The 25,306-nt window shown below is 47.2% G+C and overlaps 2 protein-coding genes across 2 annotated transcripts; both read left to right on the forward strand.

Moving 5' to 3' along the window:
• The first annotated feature begins 399 nt into the window (after positions 1-399).
• On the forward strand, positions 400-9,328 carry LOC135918864 (uncharacterized). Its single transcript, XM_065452555.1, has 5 exons — positions 400-527; positions 3,282-3,339; positions 4,796-4,932; positions 5,737-5,849; positions 9,123-9,328. Exons 1-5 carry the CDS (start codon positions 463-465, stop codon positions 9,326-9,328), a joined length of 579 nt encoding a protein of 192 aa, XP_065308627.1. The 5' UTR covers positions 400-462.
• A 4,748-nt stretch (positions 9,329-14,076) lies between these two features.
• LOC135917444 (uncharacterized) lies at positions 14,077-24,900 on the forward strand. The gene is made up of 9 exons (XM_065451010.1): positions 14,077-14,169; positions 15,955-16,069; positions 17,837-17,909; positions 19,885-19,930; positions 20,300-20,319; positions 20,765-20,837; positions 21,184-21,287; positions 22,502-22,558; positions 24,777-24,900. Exons 1-9 carry the CDS (start codon positions 14,107-14,109, stop codon positions 24,823-24,825), a joined length of 600 nt encoding a protein of 199 aa, XP_065307082.1. The 5' UTR covers positions 14,077-14,106; the 3' UTR covers positions 24,826-24,900.
• The last annotated feature ends 406 nt before the right edge of the window (positions 24,901-25,306 follow it).

Here is a 25,306-nt window from a genome sequence, read left to right on the forward strand (position 1 = left end):
GTACGCGCACTTCGATGGTACGCGCACATCGCTTATTCAACTTTGTTCACGGTACTTATGCAGCAATATAATGCATTAATTCAGCAACGAGAGATTTTCGTGACAAGGGGCAGTTTGACGACACAAGCTTTGCTGTCACGGCGAAAGTTCACTGCAATCGTCAAGCATGAACTCTGTAACGTAAGCAAAAAAGAATGGTGTACTCTACGTTAATGCAAATGAGAAATTTCAGGGCTCTTCGGGCTTTTTTTTTAACCGGCAGTATTCGGGGTGAACATAACATGACAGCGTCTCGCAAGGGAAGCAGCTCTCCAGTCTGGAAAGGAAACGTTGCGCAGAACGCACGGCCAACTGACGATGAATAAGCTTCACACAGTCATCGGCGCCGCTTGCTTAGCGTGCTTTCTGTATCAATGCTACAGCGTGCTGGGAGTCTACCTCGAGTACAACTTCAGTGTCACCATGGACGAGCGTCAGCGGAATGATTACATCGTTTTCCCCGCAGTCACAGTGTGCGTCGACGGCTGGTGAGAAGGCAGCCCTTTCTATAGGACTCAGATACTATAGGACTCAGATACCGAAAAACAGTGCAAAGAGCGCAGAATAATGAGAGGGTGACGCAGGCGAGGGTGTAGATTTCTCGCTCTTCCGTTTCTTTTAAGCTGCTTTTCTTTCCGTATGAAAGGTAGCCTTTTAGCCAATAACCAAACAAATATGCAGCCTAACCCAACTTAGCCTAACCTAACATAACCTAAGCTATCCTAACCATACCTTGTCTCTACGTGACGCGTCTAAATCGGAGTCGCCAGCTCGTTTACAAGTACACGGGAAAGCAAATTTCACCCTCCGACGCCTTTCTGCGAGCCATCAGCGAAGCAGGTAAGAGGGGTGCATGTACACGCCGTTGACGCGCTGACTGACACACGGCCGTTGACATGTGACTGACAGGCGGCTCTGTCACCGGCTTTGTGCACAGCACTCCTTTATTCTGAATTCTATACTCTCGCCGTTAACACACCTTCGCTCGTTGCAGCACCCACCCGCCTTAACCCCCTGTGATTCGCAGAAAGTCGTCCGAGGGTCATGTAGGTTTGCACAAACAGTACACTATAGCCGCTCGAGTCGAATTTCGGGCACAGATATCATAACGCGAGAGCGCTTGCGTGAACTCGCTTCTGTAGCAGTTCTGCATCGAGGCAATGCAGGCAAATTTCATTCAGAGGAGAATGACACGGCTCGCTCTCGCCGGATTCGTGTTAAGAGCGTTCTCGAGATGTTGAATTGAAGGTGTAGTTATTGAAAGAAATATTTTGTACTTTTGCGCTGTGGAATTAATAGAGTATCTGCGGAAATTTTAGATGACCTTCGCAGAAAGTGATTTGTAGTCTGAGCTATTATTCTCATATATATTATGAAAAAGAAATATCGATACAAATGAGTGTACTTGTGCCAGTTCAGTGTAACTGAGAGGGAAGTGCCTCGACTAGTAGCATTAGCTTTATTCTGCGAAAACGGCATGATCGTCATCGAAATTAAGCTAAATTGCTTGCAAGACCCACATACACACTTATCAACTACTGCGGGTGAGTAACTGCCATCGTCTTAGTAAAGGTCCGCTAACTGAAGTGGGATATTGCGCGTATATTGAGTGAAAGTGTATGATCATGTAAGCAATGATGGTGCAGATTTATTGCTATTTCCACAGCTGACATCGCATTATGATACTAAGGAGTAAAACTGACAGTTCGGCGAGTCCATAGTGGTACCATGTCCGCAGTAGATATGTAAAGAGTGTATGTGTACATCAGAACAGTTGTGGTACTATGTTCATAGTACGACCACATTCACAGTGATCAGCAAAACGAGAACAAGGTGAAAGCGGGAGCCAAGGTTTCGACAAGTGGACTTGTCTTTTTCAAGGCGACATATGTTTTCCTCGGCACAGTATATATAGGTCGGGTTGTTCTAAATGGGAGGCAGGGTAAGGCAGGTGGGTGCTACAACGAGCGAAGGTGTGTTAACGCCGAGGGTGCACAACTGAGAATAAAGGAGTGCTGTGCACAAGGCCGGTGACAGTCAGCCACATGTCAACGGCCGTGTGTCAGTCGGCGTATCAACGGAAGGAAGGAAGGAAGGAAAAAGTGGAGAATGAAAGGTAGGGAGGTTAACCAGTTTAGGTTAACCGGTTTACTACCCTACACATGGGAGAGGGATGGGGGAGATTAAAGATGGGGAAGGGGGAGAGGGAGAGAGAGCACATAGCACAGCACACACACATCGTCCGTTGGAGTCCATCAATCTGGCATTGTACGCGACATCACTCTCACAGCCGCTTGTCCAATCCCGTCTCTTTCAAAAACCGAAGTAGTCCCTTTTTCGCCTTCACCTGCGATGTCTTCTGTCGGCGGCATGTGAAAATCGTGTCGAGGGACAATAGTCTACTGTCAAGGCGCGCTAGAACAGATGCCAGGGACTGCCGCTGAACATTATATTCAGGACAGTCGCACAGAACATGTTCCAGCGTCTCCTCGCAAAGACAGGCATTACAGAGAGCGTTGTCGGCCATTCCAATGCGGAAGGAGTAAGATTTAGTGAAAGCCACCCCTAGCCATAAGCGATAAAGCAGAGTCGCCTCTCTTCGACGGAGTCCAGTTGGCATCTAGGGATGCATCAAAGAGGGCAGGTGGTATTGACGGTTGCTCTGGGTGGTCTGGCTGTTTGGTGTGCACCATAGAGATAGCGTGATCTCCTGTGCAAGCACTCGAAGTCTGCTAGCTGCGTCGGATCATGAAAGCGGTATGGCCTCTTCTTGTGCGTCTTCAAGAGCGGCGCGAGCGGCATTATCGGCGTCTTCATTTCCACTGACGCCGCAGTGACTTGGCAGCCACTGAAACGTCACGTGGTATCAACGGCGTTCACAGCACCCCTCTTACCTGCTTCGCTCGTGATCGTGGGCTATCCTGTCTCTGAAAGAGATAATAGAAGGAACGCCAGAAACCGGGGCTTGTGAAAAAAAAATATATAAGAACCTTTAAAATGGAATAAATAAATATATAAATAAAAGGAGAGACATGCGAACAAAAAGAAAAAAAATGCACTAAGCAACCAAACTAAATGTTGTTTTCTAAGCTTGAATTTATAATTTATACAAAATTCATAGTGGCACGATGGACATAGAACCATACTTTGAGTAGTAACGCCTTTTCCCTGTATACATTTCGTAGCTGTAGCAGAGTGGTCGGAGTGTCAGTGGTTCTTCCATAACCTGTTTTCCTTCACAGGCTCAGCACCGAGAAGCTGTGCAAATACAGGCCTAACAAGTGCCACAAGCACGACATGGTGAGCACTCGATGACAATTCACTGTGTAGAGCAAGTCCTATAGCCGACACTATTACCAACCATGTCTCGTTTGTTTCTTTTCCAATGCACGATTTTCGAAAATTTTTTGTATAGAGATGATGGCGTGAAAATGTGTTAGCCACCATAACTTCTTTTGAATGCAACAAGCCTAATCTTGATCACCGCAATTGTTGTCAACCACTTTAAAAGGCAAGAAATGAAAGTTCAAGCTAATTCATTGCTGCAATGACTCTCACTGCAGGTGTGCAACACTGCCTACAAGTCATAATGAGAAACTCCCTTGCGGGTTCTAAGTATTTTCTTGCCTTACGTACCTCAACCTTTGCTTCAGTGCGAAAGAGTGCTCAAGTGGCAGTCCTAAGAGATTCATTCTTAGCATGTATCTTCTTAACTAATTATGATTAAGCTCTTTTTTGTGTAAGGTAAATATGCGGATCCATGGCGCATGTAGGAATATCTGTGGATTGAACATTTGGTGAAGTTGTACGTGAATCTATGTAACGTGTTTTCTCATGCAATGTTTACACTCACGCACAGTATGTACCTTTAATGTGATGCCATGTTTATGCTTATGCGATACACCGTTCGGAATATACACCGAAATTGTATTCATGCGAATCCAACCTGAGAGACGCCGACGCACATAATAAGTAACCTCACAGAATCGTTAGAACTCAGAAGCACGAACATTAGACAAATCCGTGGCATGTACTAACCATCATTCTCATGGTAAGTGAAGGGCTGCAACACCAGAATTCGCTCTAGTATTGTTTATAGGAAACTCTATGCCTGATAATATGCAGCGTTGAGGCTGACAGAAGCCTAACTGGCATATTTGCACGCCGCGGGAGTGGGCGGACAGGTTTAGTATAGAGTCGCTGTAATGTGCAGTGTGTCACTCTTGAAAGGAACACTTGAACTCGTAATAAGTGCACCGTGACTGCAATGCTTCTTCGACCATGTCGAGAGAACGAAGGCTGACGTGATGCATAAAACGGACACCCACGCGTAAGAAACAAAAACAAAACAAGAGCAGGCCTTCATCACTTACTTTAGCTGCACTTGACGCCGAAATACTTGTTTATTTGGTGTTACGCATCGTACTTCCATACTTCCATAATCGTACTTCCCATACGACCGCAAACCACTCTCACGCCTTTTTCCGTGCCCTTCGCAATCAACTGTTTCAGCTGACCTTTCCTCTTCCTTAATGAAAAGCTGCAGGCTCGAACGCACCTACTCAGGCCGGCCTCCCTGCCTTTCCTGGAGATAAAAATCACGCTTAATGCATTTGTAGTTTGCAAATGCAACCGCTATTAACGTAGATGTTTAAAATTCTATTCACCTGGCAAATATTCCTCCGTGAACAACTGTCGTAAACGGTGCACTCTTGTTCAAGGTTCCTAAAGTTTGTTTTACATCCCGTGTACGCAGATGGAAGCCCCGGGCTTGTACATAGTGCAGTCCATGCCGGTCCTACGGAATGCCACAACGTTCCCAGCCCAGGAGCTGTTCTCTTGCGTGATGACGGCTGGCGGAGCGAGGTGCCCCGCTTATAACTGCAGCGACAGGTGCCACTTGCACGTTATTTGTGCAAAGATTTGTACGAAGGGACACTAAAAAGTAAAATTGAATCAAGTTGTACCAGTAAATTGAAGGGGCGAGGGGGGGAGTCCTGGTAAGCCAGAAAAGACGCAAAAAACTAAAACGTGCATGGCAATGGTACGTCACAGTTTTCGAATTAAAGCATTTCGTGACGTCATGGATGTTGCTAGCGCTTTTTTCGGAACAACTTTTAAGTTCATCTTCAAACAAAGATCACATTGCATTGCAAAGGAACCGTACAATCAGCCCATGGAGAGTTTTGGTAATAGTTTCTGAATGAAAACAGCCCCCTCATGTGAAACACTTTTAAATCCGTGACGTCACAGTATTGTGCCTACGCCGGAGATGGGGCATGAAATTTGATTCAGTGTCTACGTTGTTTCTCGATAAACGAGGAAGTGCACGATATTTTAAAAATAAATCTTGCGCAGACTGCAATGTTTTTTTGTCGATGGGACACATAATCATGCCGGCAATAGATTAAACTACAAAATTGCCTTTGATAATAACAGGTTTCAATTCAAGTATCTTTATATGTGTACGCTCTAGACGGAGAACTCAAGGAGTTGGTTAGTGATTGTTTAGTGTTGGTTAGTTGCAGATATGATTTTTCGTGCACTAAGTCGATATTCTGCAAAGGCAGATATGCAGTTTAGCACGAGCATGCAAAGAGCATTTGACGTATTTGCCGCAATACAGGTAACCAATTTGTAGTTTTTCGTTCCGGATGGAAGCCTTTCTGAAACGTTCCTTTCTTACAAAAATTGCAGAATTCAGAGCACATACTACAGGCTCCCATCGCAGCTGTGCTTCACGTTCGACGTGAACGCGATACCGCAAGAGGAACACCCTTTCCAGGATTGTCCAAGTCAGTGGGACTGGGGTGAGTGCGCTTCGTAACCGGTGGGCTGCCAACTCCGCCATTCTTCTTTTACAGCCCCCACTGTTCATAGTTATTCGAGTAAAAACGCGGGATTCACTTGCACAGTACTCGGTCGACATAACGCCGTGTCGAGGAGTAACAGGAGTTTTGAACAGCGACTCCTAGACGGGGCAACTCGCGCGAACTTTCCCGATCTCACAGGCCATGCACGAGCATAAATATACCCCACTTCACAAAACTCCATGCACATGAGTGAAAGACATATGGCAGCACCAACCTGCCAGAAAAGGGAATTAGAAGAATGAATTCCTCATTAGGCGCCTCCTATCATCCTGCGTGTGACGTCCACTGAATAGAAGTGTTAAAAAGAAAGCGTCAACCAAGTGTCGGCCCTAAAGATGACATGTTCGACTTACAAGGTGTTTCTAATGACTAAATGAGTAAAAAACATTCATTATCTCTCTATAATCCGTCTCTTTCTGTCTCTTTTTCATATTCATTATTCACTCATCTCGTGTCCTAATCGTATGACATTTACGTCGAACTTACCTTTGTTTTAGCGTCGGAACTTGGTTGACTTTTCCTTTTCAGCATTTTCAACTCTGGAATGCGCCCCTCAGCTCGATTTTCTTGTTGCATGTTCACGCTACCTTGAGGCATAATGCCTGTTAGCCTGAATGTTTACCGCTTCGAAGACACGCCAAAGGTTCGGCCGACGCATTCGCGCTGCCGGCGGCTCTCCGCTTTTTCTGTTTATGCGACCGAACTGTTCTGCATTCCGATGACGATGATGATGCTGTTGCTGCTACTGTTGATGCTGAATATGTTCTATCGGCAACTCTTTCGAAATGAGGCGGTGAAACAACATTCCTCTAGCCTGTTTGAGCTAATCAGTGATGCTGCAGAGGGTTTTCACTATGGAATTTTGTCTACATCTCCTTAATGACTTTCTCTTTGATAATTTCTAATCTGACTATAGAACGTGGGCAGAAGATCATGTCATCTGTCGGGGAGCGCGGCAGTTAAGTTAGATAGCACTTGGCGGTGGCATGGCAAAGGGTGACAGCGACACATTCACTCACATTCCCACTCTGTTTATGGCCAATTATAATCCTTTTTGTTTATGACTGAATTTAGAGGGCAGCTCTTTATGGGGACTGTTCCTGCGGTGAGCGTCGGCGGCGGCGGCGTAACCGAGCAAACGAGCACAACATCGAAAGATGAAAGAGCGAACGCAAAGAGGTAGATAAAACACGAGAGCCTCAAACGGAGGAGACCAATGAGAGCAGCCCGTTCAGTGACGTACGCGCGGGAAACTGGTTTTATGCACACCCACCCGACCCTTCGATGCGTACTCATATCTGATCTCAGTCGGACCGCTCGTTTCGTACTATTGTCTGCTCACGTCAGCTCTCGCTCGCGCTTGTTTGGTTTGGTCTCGTTCCCGCTTGTTTCGATTCTCATGGTTTGTAGCCCTTAGCACTGTGGCATGATCGCATGGCGTGAGCCGAGAGAGCCCAGAGAGCTCGCTCGCGAGATGACGTCAGGAAATTCTAAAATCCGAGAAGCGCCTGCGTGTTCCTTCGGCTGCCCTTTCACCATGATGACAACCGCTGGGAAAGTCGCTTCGCTTAAGCAACTCGTAGCGCAATCCGCAAAGAAGGCTGCAGCGCAATCTTTTTTGTAAGCTTTACAAGCTTTATGAAGCTTGAACAAGACCCGAGACAGTCTGTAAGGTTTTCGGGGTTCTTCCATAAACTGTTGCTACTGTGTGGTTTGTGCTGCCAAACAAATGCAAGGACTAAAAGGTCTTCTTTTCTTGCCAACGCTGGCTTCTCGCTGCGCCTATTTATTACAATAGCAGGGTCGCCAACGACGGTTTTCCTGTCGCAGGTATTCAGTACGGAGAAGGCATGGGCAGGCAGCACAAGTACAATTCTGTGTTGAAACCGCGCTGGTGAAGTATATGCATGCGCATATTGCTACCATTAAACGCGTTTACTTTTTCGTGGTTTTGTAGCTTTGACAACGCAAGGCTCCGAAATTCTCGTGTAAAAGGTGTGCGTGGAAGCATAACGTATTCAATGCAGTGGCGAGTCGAGGTTTGCGATGCTTAGGTGATCGCTCCATCTCCCTAGCAATGCGACGCTGCTTTTAGGCAACGCAAGTGTCGCGACAGCTGTCCCTGCAGAGCGACGGCCAAGTCTAGCACCGCGGTCAATGACTTTCGCCCTTAGTCAAACGTTTTTTGCCATTATGCGCTCTTTGAGGCAGATGGAGGACCACGCCGTGTCTCGGTATCGTCTTGTGCTCTACCTTCTTGCTTGTTCAGCAAGTTCACTCTGCCGTGCGCCCTGTTTGCACATCGTTGTCGTCATGCAGTTGCACTCGTCATCGGCATGTCGCTGTTCAAAACAGCATTTTTCAAAAGGACGCAGTAATTTTTGTCGAAGTTCCGTTTAGATGTCAACTCCTTCGTCGAGGAGCGAAATAGGCACGTAGGAAAATGGGGCATTGAGGAATGTACCATCTTGTCTGTTTTTGTGGGGAGTAAATAGGTAATGTTTGAAAGCGCTAACCTCAGTTTCGTTTTCTTTTCTTCTTCTTTTTTTGACGGTAGCAGCACCACCTTGTGGGTGACCACTTTACCCTGCACCCCTTCCTACCTACCTCGCATGATAATTTATATGATTACTCCCTCTTACGTGAGTTTTACCTGTGAAATGCTATGAACTAGCACTGTGGTAACAACATGTTGACGGGGACAATGCTTGGTTTGCTAGTTACTAAATTCAGAGGTGAGTTTCAGCAACCTACAATTGCGCGGTTGTCACAGACGTCACGATGTTCCAAAAGGACTTCTTCTTGGGCAAGTTGGTGCTTAGATTTCCTAGGTATACATTCTGGCGCAAAATACATTTTTTGAAAAGGAACCGAAGAAAGGAAGACTTCCTTTCTTCTGTCCCTTTTCAAGAAATGTATTTTGCGCCACAACGTATAACTAGGAAGTCACGATGTTCGCTTAAGCTATAAGCGCTAATACTGGCAGAGCTCTTATACAAAAATTTTCAGGCAGGTACACTTCTTTGCATTGATCGTAAAGCATCAGCTTCTCACTTGAAATGTGATTACCTTATTGGTTTCATTCCATTGTTCTTGAAGCTTTGCTTCGGTGTGTAAAATTAATTGATTTTTCAAATGCGCGTTGTCTACGCCTGCACAATGTCATTGCTCTGTACAAAAGTAGTAAACTTTTTATCCCTTTCTGCGCAGAGCTGGAGCTTCGCTACAAATTCTCTCAACGGGACACGATGCTGTTTCTACCAAAGTGGGTGTACCCGCTATTCGTGCACCAAACAGGACTCAGCCCTCCCGACCAGCTTTCCGCTGTGCAGCTGCTCCCGGGAAAGGTCATCCACGTGACCGTCAAGCAGGCGAGAAACTTGCACCTCTGCCGACCTCACGAAGTCGGAACCTAGAGGGGCACTTTGTCTCGGACTGAATTACGTTTCGGACACCGCGCTTGCAGAGGTCGCAATTTTCGGCCGCGTTGTTGACTGGTCCATTTCGGAGACAACACTTTCAGTGCGATTCGATTGGCCAAGCCGGAGAAAGCGCGTATGATGAAACGACCGGCGCACCTCCTCGCTAACATCTTCTGGGCGCCATCGCGTGATTTGTCAATGCACTGCCTAATTAAAAAAAAAAAGAAACTGTTTCGAGAAATCAAAAGAAGGGATGTGATATCACAAACTGCACTTCATATCGGAATGGGCGATATGCGCAGCAGAGTTGTGCATGGAATAAGGTAAGCATTTTTCGAAATGTCCGGTGGTTTTGTGGGATGCAGCTATGGCAGTTGTTGTGCCATTACCACAAGCCCGGATTCCGAATCTGCAAGATGCGGAATCTATCCTGCGAGCGCCATAATTCTCCCTTCACAAGTCAAGATGCTGCGCCTTCGTGCGGGAGAAGCCTCGGCGGAGCAGCGTGTTTTGACGTGCCCGCGTGTGCCCGACGGCCCGGCGCCGCACCTCCCTTGCCTGGAGGTCACCGCGCGCGCGAACTTTGAACCGAGTGGCCAGCGCGGTCGCTGGTTGGACCCCTCGGACGACCGTCGTGTGCTGACTTTGTATTGGGCCGGTTGAGTGACAATGGGCCTCGGGGATTATAAAAGCAGTGACAAGCCGCCTGAAAAACAGGATCCGCTGACCCCACCTGGAGAGAGGGTCGCTCCCGACTGGGGTGAGATGTGTCACGCGTTTTCGCCGGACGCCGTCGTGCGAGAACAGTCGCGTTTGTGTGAGCTCTCGGCCCCAGTGCCGATCCGTTCATGTCCTGTATGATAACCTGTATATAATGTATAAAGTCCCTTTTGTTATTCTCATCGACGCCAGGCTCGGAGTCTTCGCTACCAACGCTCTGTCACGAAACGGGTGACGAGCGCTACGGGACCACAAAGCCGTATTCGTGGTGCAGCGGTACAAGTTCGTATCACTGGTGGCACCGGTTGGATGTCGTAACACTGGTGGCACCGGTTGAAGTTCGTAATACTGGATGGCAGCTACGGGATTGACCGGCATCAGCTACCTCGGCGCGGTGAGTGCCTGAAGTTTACCTCAAACACCAGACTTTCTCTGACACAGGTTATAGTAGCTCAGGGATTGACTTGGTGTTGCATTGTGTTTAACCTTGTGTGTTTCAAGCCTAGTAAGAGTGTTTTGAAAACCAGGGGATGCTGAGAGGGTAAACAGGGCAGTGTGTGAAATACTTGCATATGTCTTACTAGTAGTGTTATAGTAGCGTACGGCAGGTATATTCAAAAAGGGTAAACAGCAGGAGGACAGTGTGAACGATGGAGAAGTACAAGGTGAAGGAACTTCTCGAAATTTGTGAGGAGTTGGGCATTGAGTTGGGCTCAACCAAAAGAAAGAATGCGATCCTTGAGGTCATGAGGACTGGGGACGTAACGGCTGAGGAAGCCGCTGAGGCCTTGGCGAATATCAATGAACGTCGGGAAAGGGAGGAAAGGAGAGAACAGGAACGTCGCGAAGAGGAAAGGAGAGAGCAGCAACGTCGCGAGGAGGAAAAGGAGGAAAGGAGAGAGATTCGTGAGCACGAGCTTAAAATGAAAGAGTTGGAGACCCGAAATAGCTCGCCAGCGCCTAGTCTCACTTCTAATGTTCCAAGAATACGCGATCAACTTCCACCCTTTGTCGTCGGAGAGGATATGGCCAAATACCTCGTGAAATTTGAGCACGTCTGCGAACGGAATAGCATTGAGCGATCCCTTTGGGCACAGAATCTGTTAGCCTTGCTTCCTGGGGAGGCATCAGACGTAATAACTTGCTTATCGAAAGAGGCGTTTGAGAGCTACAGTGATGTGAAGGAAGCGCTACTGCGGAAGTACAAATTGTCGCCCGAAGCTTTCCGGCAGAGGTTCCGGTATGCAAAAAAGGGTAAGGAGTCGAATGTTGACTTCGCGTTTCGTCTAAAAGCCGACCTGGTGGAATGGCTGAAGGGCGAAGAGGTTTACGACGACCGCGACAAAATTGTCGAATGCATCGCGTTGGAGCAGTTCTACCGTTGCATTGATGAGGATGTCCGGCTCTGGCTGCAAGATAGGCTAAAGGAGGTTAAGCTAAACAAGGCAGCAGAGTTAGCGGAAGAGTATTACACCCGCCGCAGCTTGCACAGCAAGGCAGTGCGCATAGAAAAAGCAGATAGAAGAGATGGGTTTTACGGGAAGCCCGACGAACGGAAGGAAATCACGCGTCGCGAGTTTCGGGACGACGAGTCCCTTCCCAAAGAAACTGTAAGGGATGGACAGAATGCATCTCAGAATGATGACGATGGTCCGAAACAGCGAAACGAAATGACGCGTTCTTTTGAAAAACGGAGACCGTTAACCTGCTACAATTGCAAAAAGCAAGGGCACATCGCTGCAAGCTGCCCAGAGAGAATTGCTTTTGCAACGATACGGGAAACTCACAAGAACATACGTCTATTGGAGCCCTATGTGCAGGAAATTAAGGTAAACGGCAAGAAGTGCCGAGCACTGCGGGACTCTGCAGCAACTATGGACGTTGTTCACCCGTCTTTCGTCTCCTCGAGTGATTTTACGGGAGAGTGCGTTAGGATACGGCAAGTGGCCGAGAAGGAGAGTGTCTGTTTACCGATAGCAACGGTTATCATTGAAGGAGAGTTTGGAAAACTTAACACCGAAGCCGCTGTGTCAGCCGCCCTCCCGGAGCAATTTTCCTACCTCTTCTCAAATAGCTCGGAGCAGCTGCTGAGGGATCAGGGCAAATCATTCTTTGCCGACGTGGCGTACATGGCCCCCACGCGATCCAAAGCGCGCCCGCTGTCGAGGGAACTTGACTTAGCGTCGGTGAGCGAAAGGCGGTGCGGCACACGGACCGATCACGGTAACTTGAGTGGCGAGCAGTCACGGGAGAGGCAGAGCTCGGAGGCTGGCCTAGACGAGCGGGTCCTGGAAGTGAGTGGGAGTGACGCGGGCAGTGCTAGCCGCGATAGAGACTCGACGCCGAAATTAGGCGACGCGGGCTCCGCACTCACTCCGGTTTCCGCCAGCTGGCAGGAGCAGGCTGCAGTTGAAAGGGAAACTCGGATTCGCGAACAACAGGAAGATTGTTCACTAGCCGATCTGAGGAAGAGCGTCAAACGGGGAGTGAAAGAAAAGGGGGTTTCATTTGGCAAGGAATCTGGCTTATTGTACCGCCGCTACACGGATAAGCAGGGTCGCAAATATAAGCAGCTTCGGATTCCGCGAAAATATCGCCGGGAAAAATGAATGACCTCATTTGCTTCCTCAGAAGTATGTTTTCGGTCCAAGCGATTTCAAGGGGACCATTCTATTTGTAATTATTATTGCTGATTAATAATTGTTTCTATTTTGTTGTGTTGTTAATTTGAAAACTGGTTGTTTGAGCCTTGTGTGCTAGATCGTACACCTGCCTCTTGTTGCAGCGGGAGAAAAAAGGGGAAAACAATTTAGTTAGGTTGATTTGAATTATGGCCTTGTCTGGTGTTTGACGGGAGACAGAGGGCACTTCTTCGTGTTGGGTGTTGCCTTTTGCCGGTCGGTTTTGCAAGCTGCAGAACGACCAAGCGGGACCAGTGGCGAGAAGCAAGGTCTTAGGAACGACCCGAGCGGAGCTGATCAAGGTGCCTTGGCGACGACGTGGTGAGCAGGGCTCCTGTCCTGGCGAGTCGGACCTGGGCACGTGATGTTACCTGGCGTCCCGACACTGGACGTGAACTTGGACGAGCCTGACGAACGTGCGCGCCTGGCATCCGAGCCACGTGGAGGCAGCTCGTCTTCCCGGCGCCTTATCTGAGGGCGGGGATGCTGTTGTGCCATTACCACAAGCCCGGATTCCGAATCTGCAAGATGCGGAATCTATCCTGCGAGCGCCATAATTCTCCCTTCACAAGTCAAGATGCTGCGCCTTCGTGCGGGAGAAGCCTCGGCGGAGCAGCGTGTTTTGACGTGCCCGCGTGTGCCCGACGGCCCGGCGCCGCACCTCCCTTGCCTGGAGGTCACCGCGCGCGCGAACTTTGAACCGAGTGGCCAGCGCGGTCGCTGGTTGGACCCCTCGGACGACCGTCGTGTGCTGACTTTGTATTGGGCCGGTTGAGTGACAATGGGCCTCGGGGATTATAAAAGCAGTGACAAGCCGCCTGAAAAACAGGATCCGCTGACCCCACCTGGAGAGAGGGTCGCTCCCGACTGGGGTGAGATGTGTCACGCGTTTTCGCCGGACGCCGTCGTGCGAGAACAGTCGCGTTTGTGTGAGCTCTCGGCCCCAGTGCCGATCCGTTCATGTCCTGTATGATAACCTGTATATAATGTATAAAGTCCCTTTTGTTATTCTCATCGACGCCAGGCTCGGAGTCTTCGCTACCAACGCTCTGTCACGAAACGGGTGACGAGCGCTACGGGACCACAAAGCCGTATTCGTGGTGCAGCGGTACAAGTTCGTATCACTGGTGGCACCGGTTGGATGTCGTAACACTGGTGGCACCGGTTGAAGTTCGTAATACAGTGGAGCCGAGGTCTGTGGCAAAACAGAACCTTCCTGAGGGTTTTCGTCCTTGCCATTTTTTGTTGTTGCTTGCATCCTGCGTTCACACGGATCCACTAGGTTCCGTGCTGATAATAACCTAACGCGCGTCTCGTCCTTCGAACTACACGCATTTACGCACCGTCCGACTGCCGGCGCCCTACAAGAGCATGTGCACGGACTACAGGGCGCTGGGCACTTTTCCTGAATTCAAGGGCATGCTGAACTATGACGTAAGTATGCGCAGTTCGTCGGGCGTGCTCTTTTCATCTCAATGTTTGGAACGTATGCCAAAAACGGGCGGTCCGTTCTTTTTTACTGCATCATCATTTGACATAAAATCACTCGAGTGCGTCTCCTGCGATATATACCCCGTCCGATACACCCGTACCGCGAGTCATTTTTCCGGCATAAATCACGAGTGTTCGCCGATCCCCTGTGCAAAAGTGACGTTGCGCCCACATGGGGTGTTATGGCACCGGCAGCGATGTTAGAATAGTGTTGTTGGTGGAGAAAATAATCTATCGAAGTCACCTAGCAACTGGAGACGGGCAAGGCCGCAATGAGAGAGCAAGGCGCGTTCATGGCATATATAGTTCAATGAGGCGCAGTTTGATCGAAGTAGTCGAAACTTGCCTTGTGCGTATGTGCTTCCCGGCGGGATTGAATTTCGGGCAGTTAATCACAACGGCAGAATGCATACGCTCTAGTATTTGCACGGCCACGCGGTGTTTCATCTCGGAACATTGTTGATCGTACCAAAGGGCCAATATATTTCTGGAATGATGCGTCATTATAAATAAGGGAGAGCCTGTATAATCAGACGTTCGGGTTCTTAACCCGTACTGCAAGAACGGGAAATGAAGGGAAAACGATTGTGTGTGTGTGGGGGGGGGGGGGGGGAAGAGGATACAAGATACGGCAGAATTCAGGGAAGCTGGAGAAAAAAAAAGGAATGGCGTGTTCAGAAGGGGTATTCTGTAAGTTTCCATCAAGTGCACATGTGCATTTTCGTCTGCTGCTTAATTTATGATTCGCTGGGATGGAGCACGCGTCAGAAGGAGACAGGCGCTCTCAGCCAATCATCACTTCAGCAGCAGATGAAATGGACATGTCCACTATGTATGGACGCACAGACCATCCTACCCTCCCCCCTCCAGCACTCCCTTACAAACTGTCACTCAGGTTAACTTCAGAAACAGCAGCAGTGCTCTCGTGGCCTGACATGCTATTGCGACGGAGGGGAGATGGGAGGAGGTGAGAGGATAATGGTGCGATGATGTGATGATGTGATGTGATGAATATGATGTGAATGTTTAAAAAAAGAACAACTAAAAAGAACAGTATAGGAAGAAAACAGACGTCAGTCATGTAAAAGCTGAATCATTTTATCAGAAGCACTGACATCACGACGTAGCGAAGGGAAAGTTACTTCCTTTCTACAGAAGTCGAACATTAGCATGAAACATGCAAAATTGTTATCAGATCACAGCTTCGATGGTGGTGTAGCCTATACGTGAGTCGGGCCAGACGCGCTGGTGTTTTGCTTAGAAATTTATCGATGACCACTGCCAAACTGGTAGTGTTGCCCTTTAGCCATGCTTGAAGCTGTGCTTGCAGTGCCCCTCAACGTTTTCATACGCCATGAACACTGATATCCTTTAGTTTCAACATTTTATATCGCTTCTGCAGAGCGCATGCATGGGCATAAAAAGAATAGGACGTAAATGGTATCAGTGGTGGAACTAAAAATTGCGAACATTACGACCATCGACGGCCGATCTGCAATATTACGGAATATATGATGCCCAAAACACGACGTTTGTGACGTGTTTCCCGTTCCCCAAATCGCGTGCGGAGCATTCAACCAGCAAGGACGTAGCCTTTAAGATCCGCAATTTAAATCCAGAGGGCGCCGCTCTATGAAACGTGAATTTGGACACCAGCTATATGTGATCTGGTGCCATAGCATGTGCAAAAAGAATTGTGGTCTTCCTCTTTATTCTTTGGGGTGCCAGATTTGTATGCAGAAGTGTGCCATGGAGTTGGAAGTGATCCACTGCGGTTGCGTCCAAGTTACGCACGAGTTCACGGCAAGTTACCCCGCTCCGACGTGCGATTTCACCGCGTCAGGTAAGCTCCTAATTCCAGATCTGCCCCAAGATTTTGATACTGATGTTGAATATAACGGCAAGCTCTATGGTGTTTTTTATTTAAATCTAAATGTGCACGCGAAATCGATTATTTGGGGTTATGTTAGCAGATTCACTAACCGGTCAATGGCAAGCGGAGTCGCCGGATCACATGTTTCTAGAAAAAAAAAATGTCGCAGTTTCGCCCAAAAGGCGAAGCATCGATTGCGATAGCAAATTAGTATACACATATATACGAAGTAAGTATTGTAATTTTATCGATCGTATAAACTTGGAGACATTCGCTTACTAAATAAATTAAGAAGCATGGTGTGACGGGGCTCACAAGCAAACATGAACACATCACACTCGATGAGCGCGGACAGACGCTGTCAAAACGCTGGAGTGAGGAAGCACGGCAGCAGCAGCGAGCGAAATGACCGTGCGGTCTATCGCTTCAACGCAAGAGCGGCGAGAACACAGCGTGCACAAAGGTATAAGCCGTCTGCAGAGCCCTTTCAAGATACGGCGTGCGCGACCGTGAGCGGCCATGCAAACTTCGCACTTGTTGCCAGAGTCGAAGCTGCCCCCACCCCCTCCCTCTGGCGCTGCCTCCCCTCTTTCCTTCATACATGGCACGCGAGATTGAGCTGCGATCGTCAGTTCCCTCTGCGCCCGGCTGACTCCGTACACGTCGCAGATGGCTTTCAAGAGACAACGTACCCCCCCCCCCCCCCCCCCCCCATTACCTAACCCCGGCGGACCTTGTCGCCATCGCAGATGACGTTCAAAATACAATTAGACTTTAGGCGGGCGCGGGCGCACGGGCCGCCCGGAGGAGAACGCACCCCTCCTCCCCTTCCTCCGGAGCCTTGCGCGTGACGGAAGACTGCGCGCTTCCTCTCTTCGGTGCGCGAGATTCGGCTGCGATCGCCGGCTCATACTCGCACGCTTTCACTCACACATACAGCGTATGGCACGCGGTTCGAGGCGACGATATTATCGCACTTGGACTTTACACGGAACCTCAAGGCGCCGTCGACGTCGACGCCGAAGCCCACGCCGACGGCAGAAATGCGCCTGGAGCGTCCATATATTGTCCATATATTTGCTATAGCAATAAAGGGTCACGGCTGTTTTTCTCGGCTTCTACGAAAGGACAGGAAAAGAGAGTGCGATAACGGCGGCTTCAAATGTAGTGAAGTCTACAAATGGGCCGTCTAGAAACCCATTATCCATAAGTCTAATGAGACATTTATTGGAGGGCGTATTCACTTTCAGTTTATTATTCTTTAAATACAATGAATTGGTAAGAGACAATACAGGGCATTAATTTCGTGCTACAGAAATATGTAGGTACAAAGGCTATACCGCTTATTCATCACGAGCAATGCTATTCTTTCGATGACCTTGCGTCAAGCCACGTGCGATGTGCAGGTCAGGGGAAGACACATTGAGACCGTCCAGGCTTTTAAATTCTCTTTCCTCATTTGCCACTGATTCCAATTGCAGACTGTGTCTGGCACGCACAAAACCTCTACAGTTACGCTTAATTTGCTTCAGCCATTATACAACATTATTATACAGATTGTATATAAAGTGCTCGTAACCGTGGATATCACTTTCCCTAAATATTTATTGCCAGTGTTTGATCTTTTGCTACCACGATGCTCAGTTGTTACCTTTCTATACCATAAAAATGCTGTGGTCTCATCGGCATCAAATTAAGCGCATTAAAGCTAAGATTCGTTTTATAAATGCCTTACAGGCAGCTGCTTCGCTGCGCTTACTGCAAATGGGACGTACGCGAAGTGCAAGCGTACCTGCGGACTACCCTGCGAGTAAGTGAAATCAGTTGCACCGCTTACTATACGTTGGGTGATGTATACCGTGATGACGATATACGTACTTGACTCCGTGTCCTTCGTTATTCAACGCTACAAAACAGATTTAGAGCGGATATTCACCCAACTGTACTCCTCAACCATGCGCGCTCAGTATGCCGACACTTTCATGACATTACACCTAAAAACTTGTACGCAGTCTCTGCATCACAGGTTATCTCCGAGCTGTGGTTGCCCCGGAGGTAGCTGTGAACATCGAGCATAATTATTTTAAATTCTATATAAAATAATTATGACCAAAGTTGCATGACGTGCGAGTTAATTTTGACGTGAGAATGGAGTATCCCAGAAACGAAGCACATATTTGAAGTAGTCGACGTGGTCAAACTGCGAACCATCCACAGCGAGTACTGTAATACCGAACGGAACGAATGGTTAAACACTATTGCGCGTTTATAACTCGTGACTAACCACCTGTTTCTTTTTGTTCATTTCGCACACTTCCTGTGAAATCGCTTGCGCCAGAGAGTGTCCTCTGAAGCAAGAGAGAGCGCCTTGAAGAGGAGGGCTCTGTCTGCAAAAGAAATTGCAAGGTAGCTCCGTTAGCTCATCAGCAAGGTTTCACTGATTGAACTTTAAGTGCAATTGCGCAATTGTATCATGGTGGTAACTAGCTTATATTGCGCGACAAGTTTCAGTTTTGGTTCATAGGCCCATACACAGTCTTGGGGCAGACTTCTCCCGTTAATTATTGCGTTCAACCTGTTGTTGTTCCTACCGACCACGTTGTCGAGATCATCCACGTCACTCGTATACGAAACCTTTCACAAGGCATTCTCCGTCCCTTTAAGTTGCGACCAGGCTGGCCGCTTGCGCGCGGGGGGAAATTAGTGTGGGCATTTCTTGGGCACCTCTTAATCGTCTGCACGTGAAGTCCTGTCTTTGAGGACCAAACCCTGGCCGTCCAGCGCGCCCGCGATCGGACCGGCAGACTAGATCTGTCAGTCCCGTCGTGGGATTAGCCGGGTGCGCGTTTTATCGCGCTTTGCTGGAACAAATAAAAAGTTTACTCACTCACTCACTCACTCACTCACTCACTCACTCACTCACTCACTCACTCACTCACTCACTCACTCACTCACTCACTCACTCACTCACTCACTCACTCACTCACTCACTCACTCACTCACTCACTCACTCACTCACTCACTCACTCACTCACTCACTCACTCACTCACTCACTCACTCACTCACTCACTCACGATCATCCTTACATCGGGTTCTTCGTCTTCATTGCTTGCGGGGACCTATCTTGAGATTGATCTCTGCCTTGAGTGTGATCGGTCCGCCACGTATTCGGGGCGTATTAAAGGTAATGTTAACTGCTACGTCGCAATATACACATTTATGAAATTAGCACCATTTTCAAAACATATGTACGCAGAATGTGCCACGAAGTACACTAGCCTTTCAGTAATTTTTGTCCAGCAGCGGAGCGAGAGAGGCTCTGAGGTAGCTGTTAAGAGGAACGCTAAAGTATTTCGTAGCACATTGGTGCGGACGATAACCAGAAAGCGGGGCTGGTTTGAGAATCTGTGCTGAATTAACATCATGTTATTATTGTCAAATAGTACAGTGTGTCTTTAAATGAATGAATTAGGAAGATCATTAGTTAAGCATTGTAAATTAACTAATTGGACTGTGATTTGTTAGGCATTAGTGTCCACTTTCGCGAGTAGTCTACTCATAGACAAGGTAATAATTGCAGCGCTCATAAAGATAGGAAAATAAAAGCTGTTTGGTGTAAAAAGAAAGGAACTTTCGTGATATTGCTCATGGTTTTTCATTACTGGGGTTGAAGGATAGTCATGTTTGATTGTGCAGGTTGTGTATTAGTCCGTTCCTGAGCGGTCATTCTCAGTCACAATGTGCTCATCTGACATCGCGCTTTTTCTTAACCCTCAATTTCCAGGCAGATCCATTACGACGTCCGCATAACGGAGATTTCGAATGAACAGGTCAGCATCTCCTGGTACTTCATATGCAGTGTTTTCCATTAATGCCTAGACCTTGACGCCTCTATTGCGAGAAGAGAGAGAAAAAAAAGAGACAGCATCTGCTGCCATCACGATATGCCAAGTATAGGAAATAATGTTTTCGGCGCTTGTTATTCTTTCCCTCATGACAACTTCTCAACAAGCGTTAAACAGCGTATTAGATAAAGTAATGATGATGTGGCATTTTGAAATAACCATTCCTTAATGGCAAAATCATCCTATATGCTGTGGACTGCCTTGCAAACAGAAGGCGTCTTTCGTGCACCCGTGAGGATTATGTGAAGACTTATTGCGAATTTCTTCTTTCTTTTCGCGACCATTTATTCGCAGGGCCCGGCAAGAAACGCTCGGTAGGTCACTGGCGCACCAAGCTCGAGGGACGCCTCACTCAAGTACTGCTGCACGAATTGTGCTTGCTGTTGCTCACGGACAGCCGTTAAGCTGTCAACCTACTCTTACACCAAGCAGGCACTAATTGTGGCCAGAGTGAGATCTCAGTCGCCGAAATGGTGTTAGTTTCACGAGCATCAGAACTACTTATCTCTTCCGCAAGCTCCCAGCACAATTCTAACACGTTGACGACGAAAGTGACCATGAAAGCCAGCTCACTACCACAACCTACATGAGCGGCTCATGCATGATTTGCAATTCATTCTCGGCTACGCCACTATTACCCCCGTAAGGGGTAATCGAGGCGATATATTTCCTACATTTTTGTATTTAGGACAGTTATAGATTCACTAGTCACCGTCATCATTGTAGTTCACTGTTTAACCGCATCGTATCTGAACGCAGGGAGAGTTTCACGCTGAAGCTGCGCTTCCGCTCAGACATCGAGGAGCTGGTGCTCTATCAGCCGACGCTTACAGTTCAGTAAATATTTTTTTCTATTCACAGATACAACGACTGCTGCTCATAGAGCGCGCGACAAATGGTACGAGGATTCTAAGAAAGTCATAGTTCTTGCTCAATCTCTGTCCCTCATTATGCAAATGGCTTCGTCAGAACGCCCATTTTCTTGAGGGAACACATTATTCAGCATTATGAAGTCATCAAACTCCTCCTCTAAAAGAAAGAAAGAAAGAAAGAAAGAAAGAAAGAAAGAAAGAAAGAAAGAAAGAAAGAAAGGAAGAGAAACCCAATACCAACTAGTTATCCTTCAATGTTATTAACGTCTGCGAATGACAAGTTTTTTTTTTGTCCGCACTTTGCAGAGGATCGAGTTTATCGCTTACGCCGCTGGCTACCTGGGCATATGGCTCGGCTTGTCGGTGATAACATTTCTCTTGGACATGCTGGGCATGATGAGAACACACACGTGCGTACGCTTCACGCTTTCGTCGTGAATGACTTACAGGTGTTCTCGGTTACAGCGCTAATACGCAGGCAGGTTTTTTCGCATATGATCCGTGTCCCGTTTTCGTATCAGCCGTTTCATAATGCGGTAATCCTCAGTCATGTACTATCAGCATAAATTAAAACGCGTACAATTCCGAAACTATACTCAAACGCCTTGTTACGTTTACGCGTCAACCTGCGCTTGCGACAGCAGGTTAAATGAAGACTTACACTTGTAACTATTCGATGCTTAGAAACCGGTTACAAGGCGATTACACGTGGAACTTTCACGTTATAATTAAGCGCAACAGGTGTTATCATGAGCTATTTCCTGTTAGAGTTTCAATTCATATGCTAATCTATGCAATTGAGGCTAATAGTAGCTGCTTCATTTTACCCAATGGCAAAATTTATTGTGTATCGTCTGGCGCTTTCCCGCACGTTGATGTGGCCACGGCTAATTGCACTTGTAGCAAAATCTTAGCGCAAATTTTAACTCGAAGTACGCACGAAGCAATGAAATGCTGTCATTTTGAATAAAATCGTCAATGTGAAAAAATCTAATTTTTGGAAGATATGGAAAGAATATCGTACACATTTGTGCTTAAATTTACGTACATAGAAATTGCGCGTTCAGAACTGTGAAACTCCATGGTACATATATATTTGAGAAGTCAATGAAATGCGTGTTAGACTTCTGAAGCGAACTACACGAGGAGCTGATGTTGCAGTTTACATTAGGCTTCTCGCTATGGTATGTAGGAGTGATATCCGTAAAACGCCGTTATTTCCTTGGGCTTCCCATCATTCGCACAATTAATTGCCTGTGGCACTCAGATATAAACAAAAAAAAAACCATATGAACGCTTTTTTCGTGTTTACTACTGCTTCACAAAAATGTATGTTAAGAAGTTTCCCAGAAATAGTGCATTTACACACAGAGTGACCATAAAGGTGTTCGTTATAATATTCTATAAGAAAAAAAAAGAAAGAAAAGGAATGAGGAATGTGCCACGCCACGTCCGTCTCTAAATAATCCCATATGATTGTATGCGGTGCCTTATATATATAACACCTTATGTCTCCATAACTCATACTGATTTATTGAATATAGGCGCTATGGGGGATACGTATATAGATGTTGCTTAATAGACACTTCTTCAGCAAAAAAAAACATATTTTCCGATCTTACAGGAGAGCAATCGAAAAAGCGTTCGGCGATATCTGGACGAAGAAAGACCTGCGCTTGCGGTAAGTGTGTGTGCACTTGCACACGATTCCACAAATAATATAATTCCGGAACACGGGTGCGTATCCGAACATTAAATAGCAAACGAATGCAACATTTGCATTTGCCCACGTCACAGACGCCTAAGCCCGCGAAGGACTTTTCTACACACACAGGCTGGAAATATGTGAGAGCACAAGCTACGTTTGCAGCTCGGGGCGCCATTAAGGTGCGAAAACAAAATACGCGGCCGACATTTTCAGGCTATTTTTGCATGTTTCGCATTGTAACTAGTTAAAGGGAAGAATGAATAACAAGATCGAACTTAACGTAGAGTTTGAGGCATACAGCTGGCGTGCATACATAAATACATACATATCGTTTCCACTACCTGCCAGCTTCGTACACGCGCTAGCTAAGCCGAGCCACTCATGCAGCCGGCGCTGCCGAGCCAGTACGGGGTAAAGCACGTGGCGGTAACGGCAGAGCGGTTTGCTCAAGCATCATGCGCTAATATGGCGGATCCGACGCTTATGCGGGAATCGAGGATAAGCGAAGCTTTCTTTCATGTTTGCGCAAATTTTAAATGTAAACGTTCTGCGAAACGAAACGCTACTGACAGAAATGTTGGTACAAAAGTGACGCAAGTGAAATGTGTACTTTTACGCATTTCTCTGTAGAAAAGTATTCGACTTTCTGCTGCCGACTTCTTTACCGCCTCGTTCAATGCATGCTCTGGTCCCAGTGTTGTTAACGTGAATGCTTTCGCCGCAGTTGGCCGCTTCTGTTGACGTCTTCTTAACTTTTTGCCTCTTGTCGTGCTTTTCTATTCGATTACATACCAATTCTGGGGTATTGGCCCAGAATGGGTGATCCAGGGACGCACAGTACTCTGCGGCCCAAGTGATCTATCGGTGCATATATTCACTGGCGCATACGCAGCGACCCAAGTCGTGTAAGCTTCGTGTATATATCCGCGAATGTATCCAACGATGAAACAACAGACAAGGAAGGAGTCGCTTTAAAATTACGCACTTGACTAAGAACTTATTATGATATCAATATTTTCATGGCAACGCTTGCTCTCCACAAAAACGTGGTAGGAAAATCAATGCACTGCCACGGAACAACGAGACTTCTTGTTTCATCGCTAGAACATTTTTTGTTGAAACGAAATGACATAGCGAAAGTTTGCCTCAGTACTAATTTGCTTTGGTCTTAGCGCTCAGTGGGAAACAGCAGCGAATTTTTGTTGTATCAGTGGGTACGAGCTTCGCCATTTTACCTGGTGTTGTCGGTCATACACAGGCTAGTATTTGCCTTCATCATTAGCGCAACATGCGAGTGCAATACTGAAAACGTGGCCGGCGTTCTACATATGTGGCATTGCAGACACGTTCCTACTTTTTGACCCTCGTAATTTAGTGGCATCCAACACACTTCAATCCGAAAGATAAAGCGTGAGTATCTAGGTCAGCTGGAACCCCAGCGTGACGATGTAGAACAGAAATTCTTACCCAATGTCTGTGTATTTGTCAGGGTTATAATTATGCTGATCACAGCCTGTTAGATTCTCCTTCAAGTTGGCAACAGCCGATGAAGCTTTACTAAATGAACTAATGTGTAGGAAGGCACAATACACGATCGTAGATAATACTGTGTTGCGTCGAGGACACTGGATATTAAAAAGAAAAATGTTACCACTCGTCGTCTGTCCTGTTATAATACCCCAGTTCTTGTGGAGCGGTTGAGGCGTAATGTACCTGGGCTACTACATTTCTGTATGTTCTACAGCAAAAAAGACCATAGGACGAAAATAATAACAATGTAAATAAATCGAAAACTTTAAAGAAGCGACGCTTGTTTTCACATTCTTACGTGGCCCATGCTACAACGTAAATGTTTAACCTTGAGGTTGGGATGGTGGCCGTGGCGGTATGAACGGTGCTGAGACTGAGTTCAAGCCCACCTTCTGCGTTGGTCCTGTGTTTTCAGCAACTTCAATGATGCGCGTTTGACGCAGACGTCGTTCGCGCGTCATCTAGCTTTCAAATTCATTGAGTGCTCAGCGTCTACCACATGCTACGAGCGGCTGCTCAGACGTAGAAATTGCAGTTGTGTTTGCAATCATAGATCCACCTGCTGTTAGCGATCTCCCCAGTTCTTGCTCCTACACCTCCTCCTCTTTTAGCAAGATTATATGGCAGCTTCGATGTACTTTTCTGCCTTTTTTTATTACAGGTTCAAGAACCGAGAGAGGTGGAATGATCGCGTAATCGCCATCCGCTAAGCACCGCAGTTTTCGCATTTGCAATATGTCACTACAGATCTGAAGCCCCACGAGAACACAAATATATTGACCCGGAAGATCGAACTGGACAAGTGTTGTCACTGCGCATGCACTGCGGTGATATTGTGTCCGCCTGTAGGCGAATAAACTAAGCGTTTGTTATGCATGGCCATGGCATATAATTAATCCATTGTCGCATTTCAAAGCTGCCATAGGTTTGACGAGGGCATATGCTAACACGAGAAATGAAGAAATTAATTGAGCAGGCATCGCGGCAGGTTTTGAGGCATACCAAAGAATGGAACACGCTTTTTAATTCATTCCGTCGTAGTGGCACAAATGACGCATGAGCGACTGCAAGTCGGTGTTGTTATAATGCGAATGCTGATCGCAGTCCTGTCGTAAGGAACGCCGGTAATAAGGAACGGTCACCGGGATGTCGAGGCTTTCGATGACTGGAGACCGAGAGCTTTCTAGATTT

Source organism: Dermacentor albipictus, chromosome 2 (genome assembly GCF_038994185.2).
Source record: "Dermacentor albipictus isolate Rhodes 1998 colony chromosome 2, USDA_Dalb.pri_finalv2, whole genome shotgun sequence".
NCBI lineage: Eukaryota > Metazoa > Arthropoda > Arachnida > Ixodida > Ixodidae > Dermacentor > Dermacentor albipictus.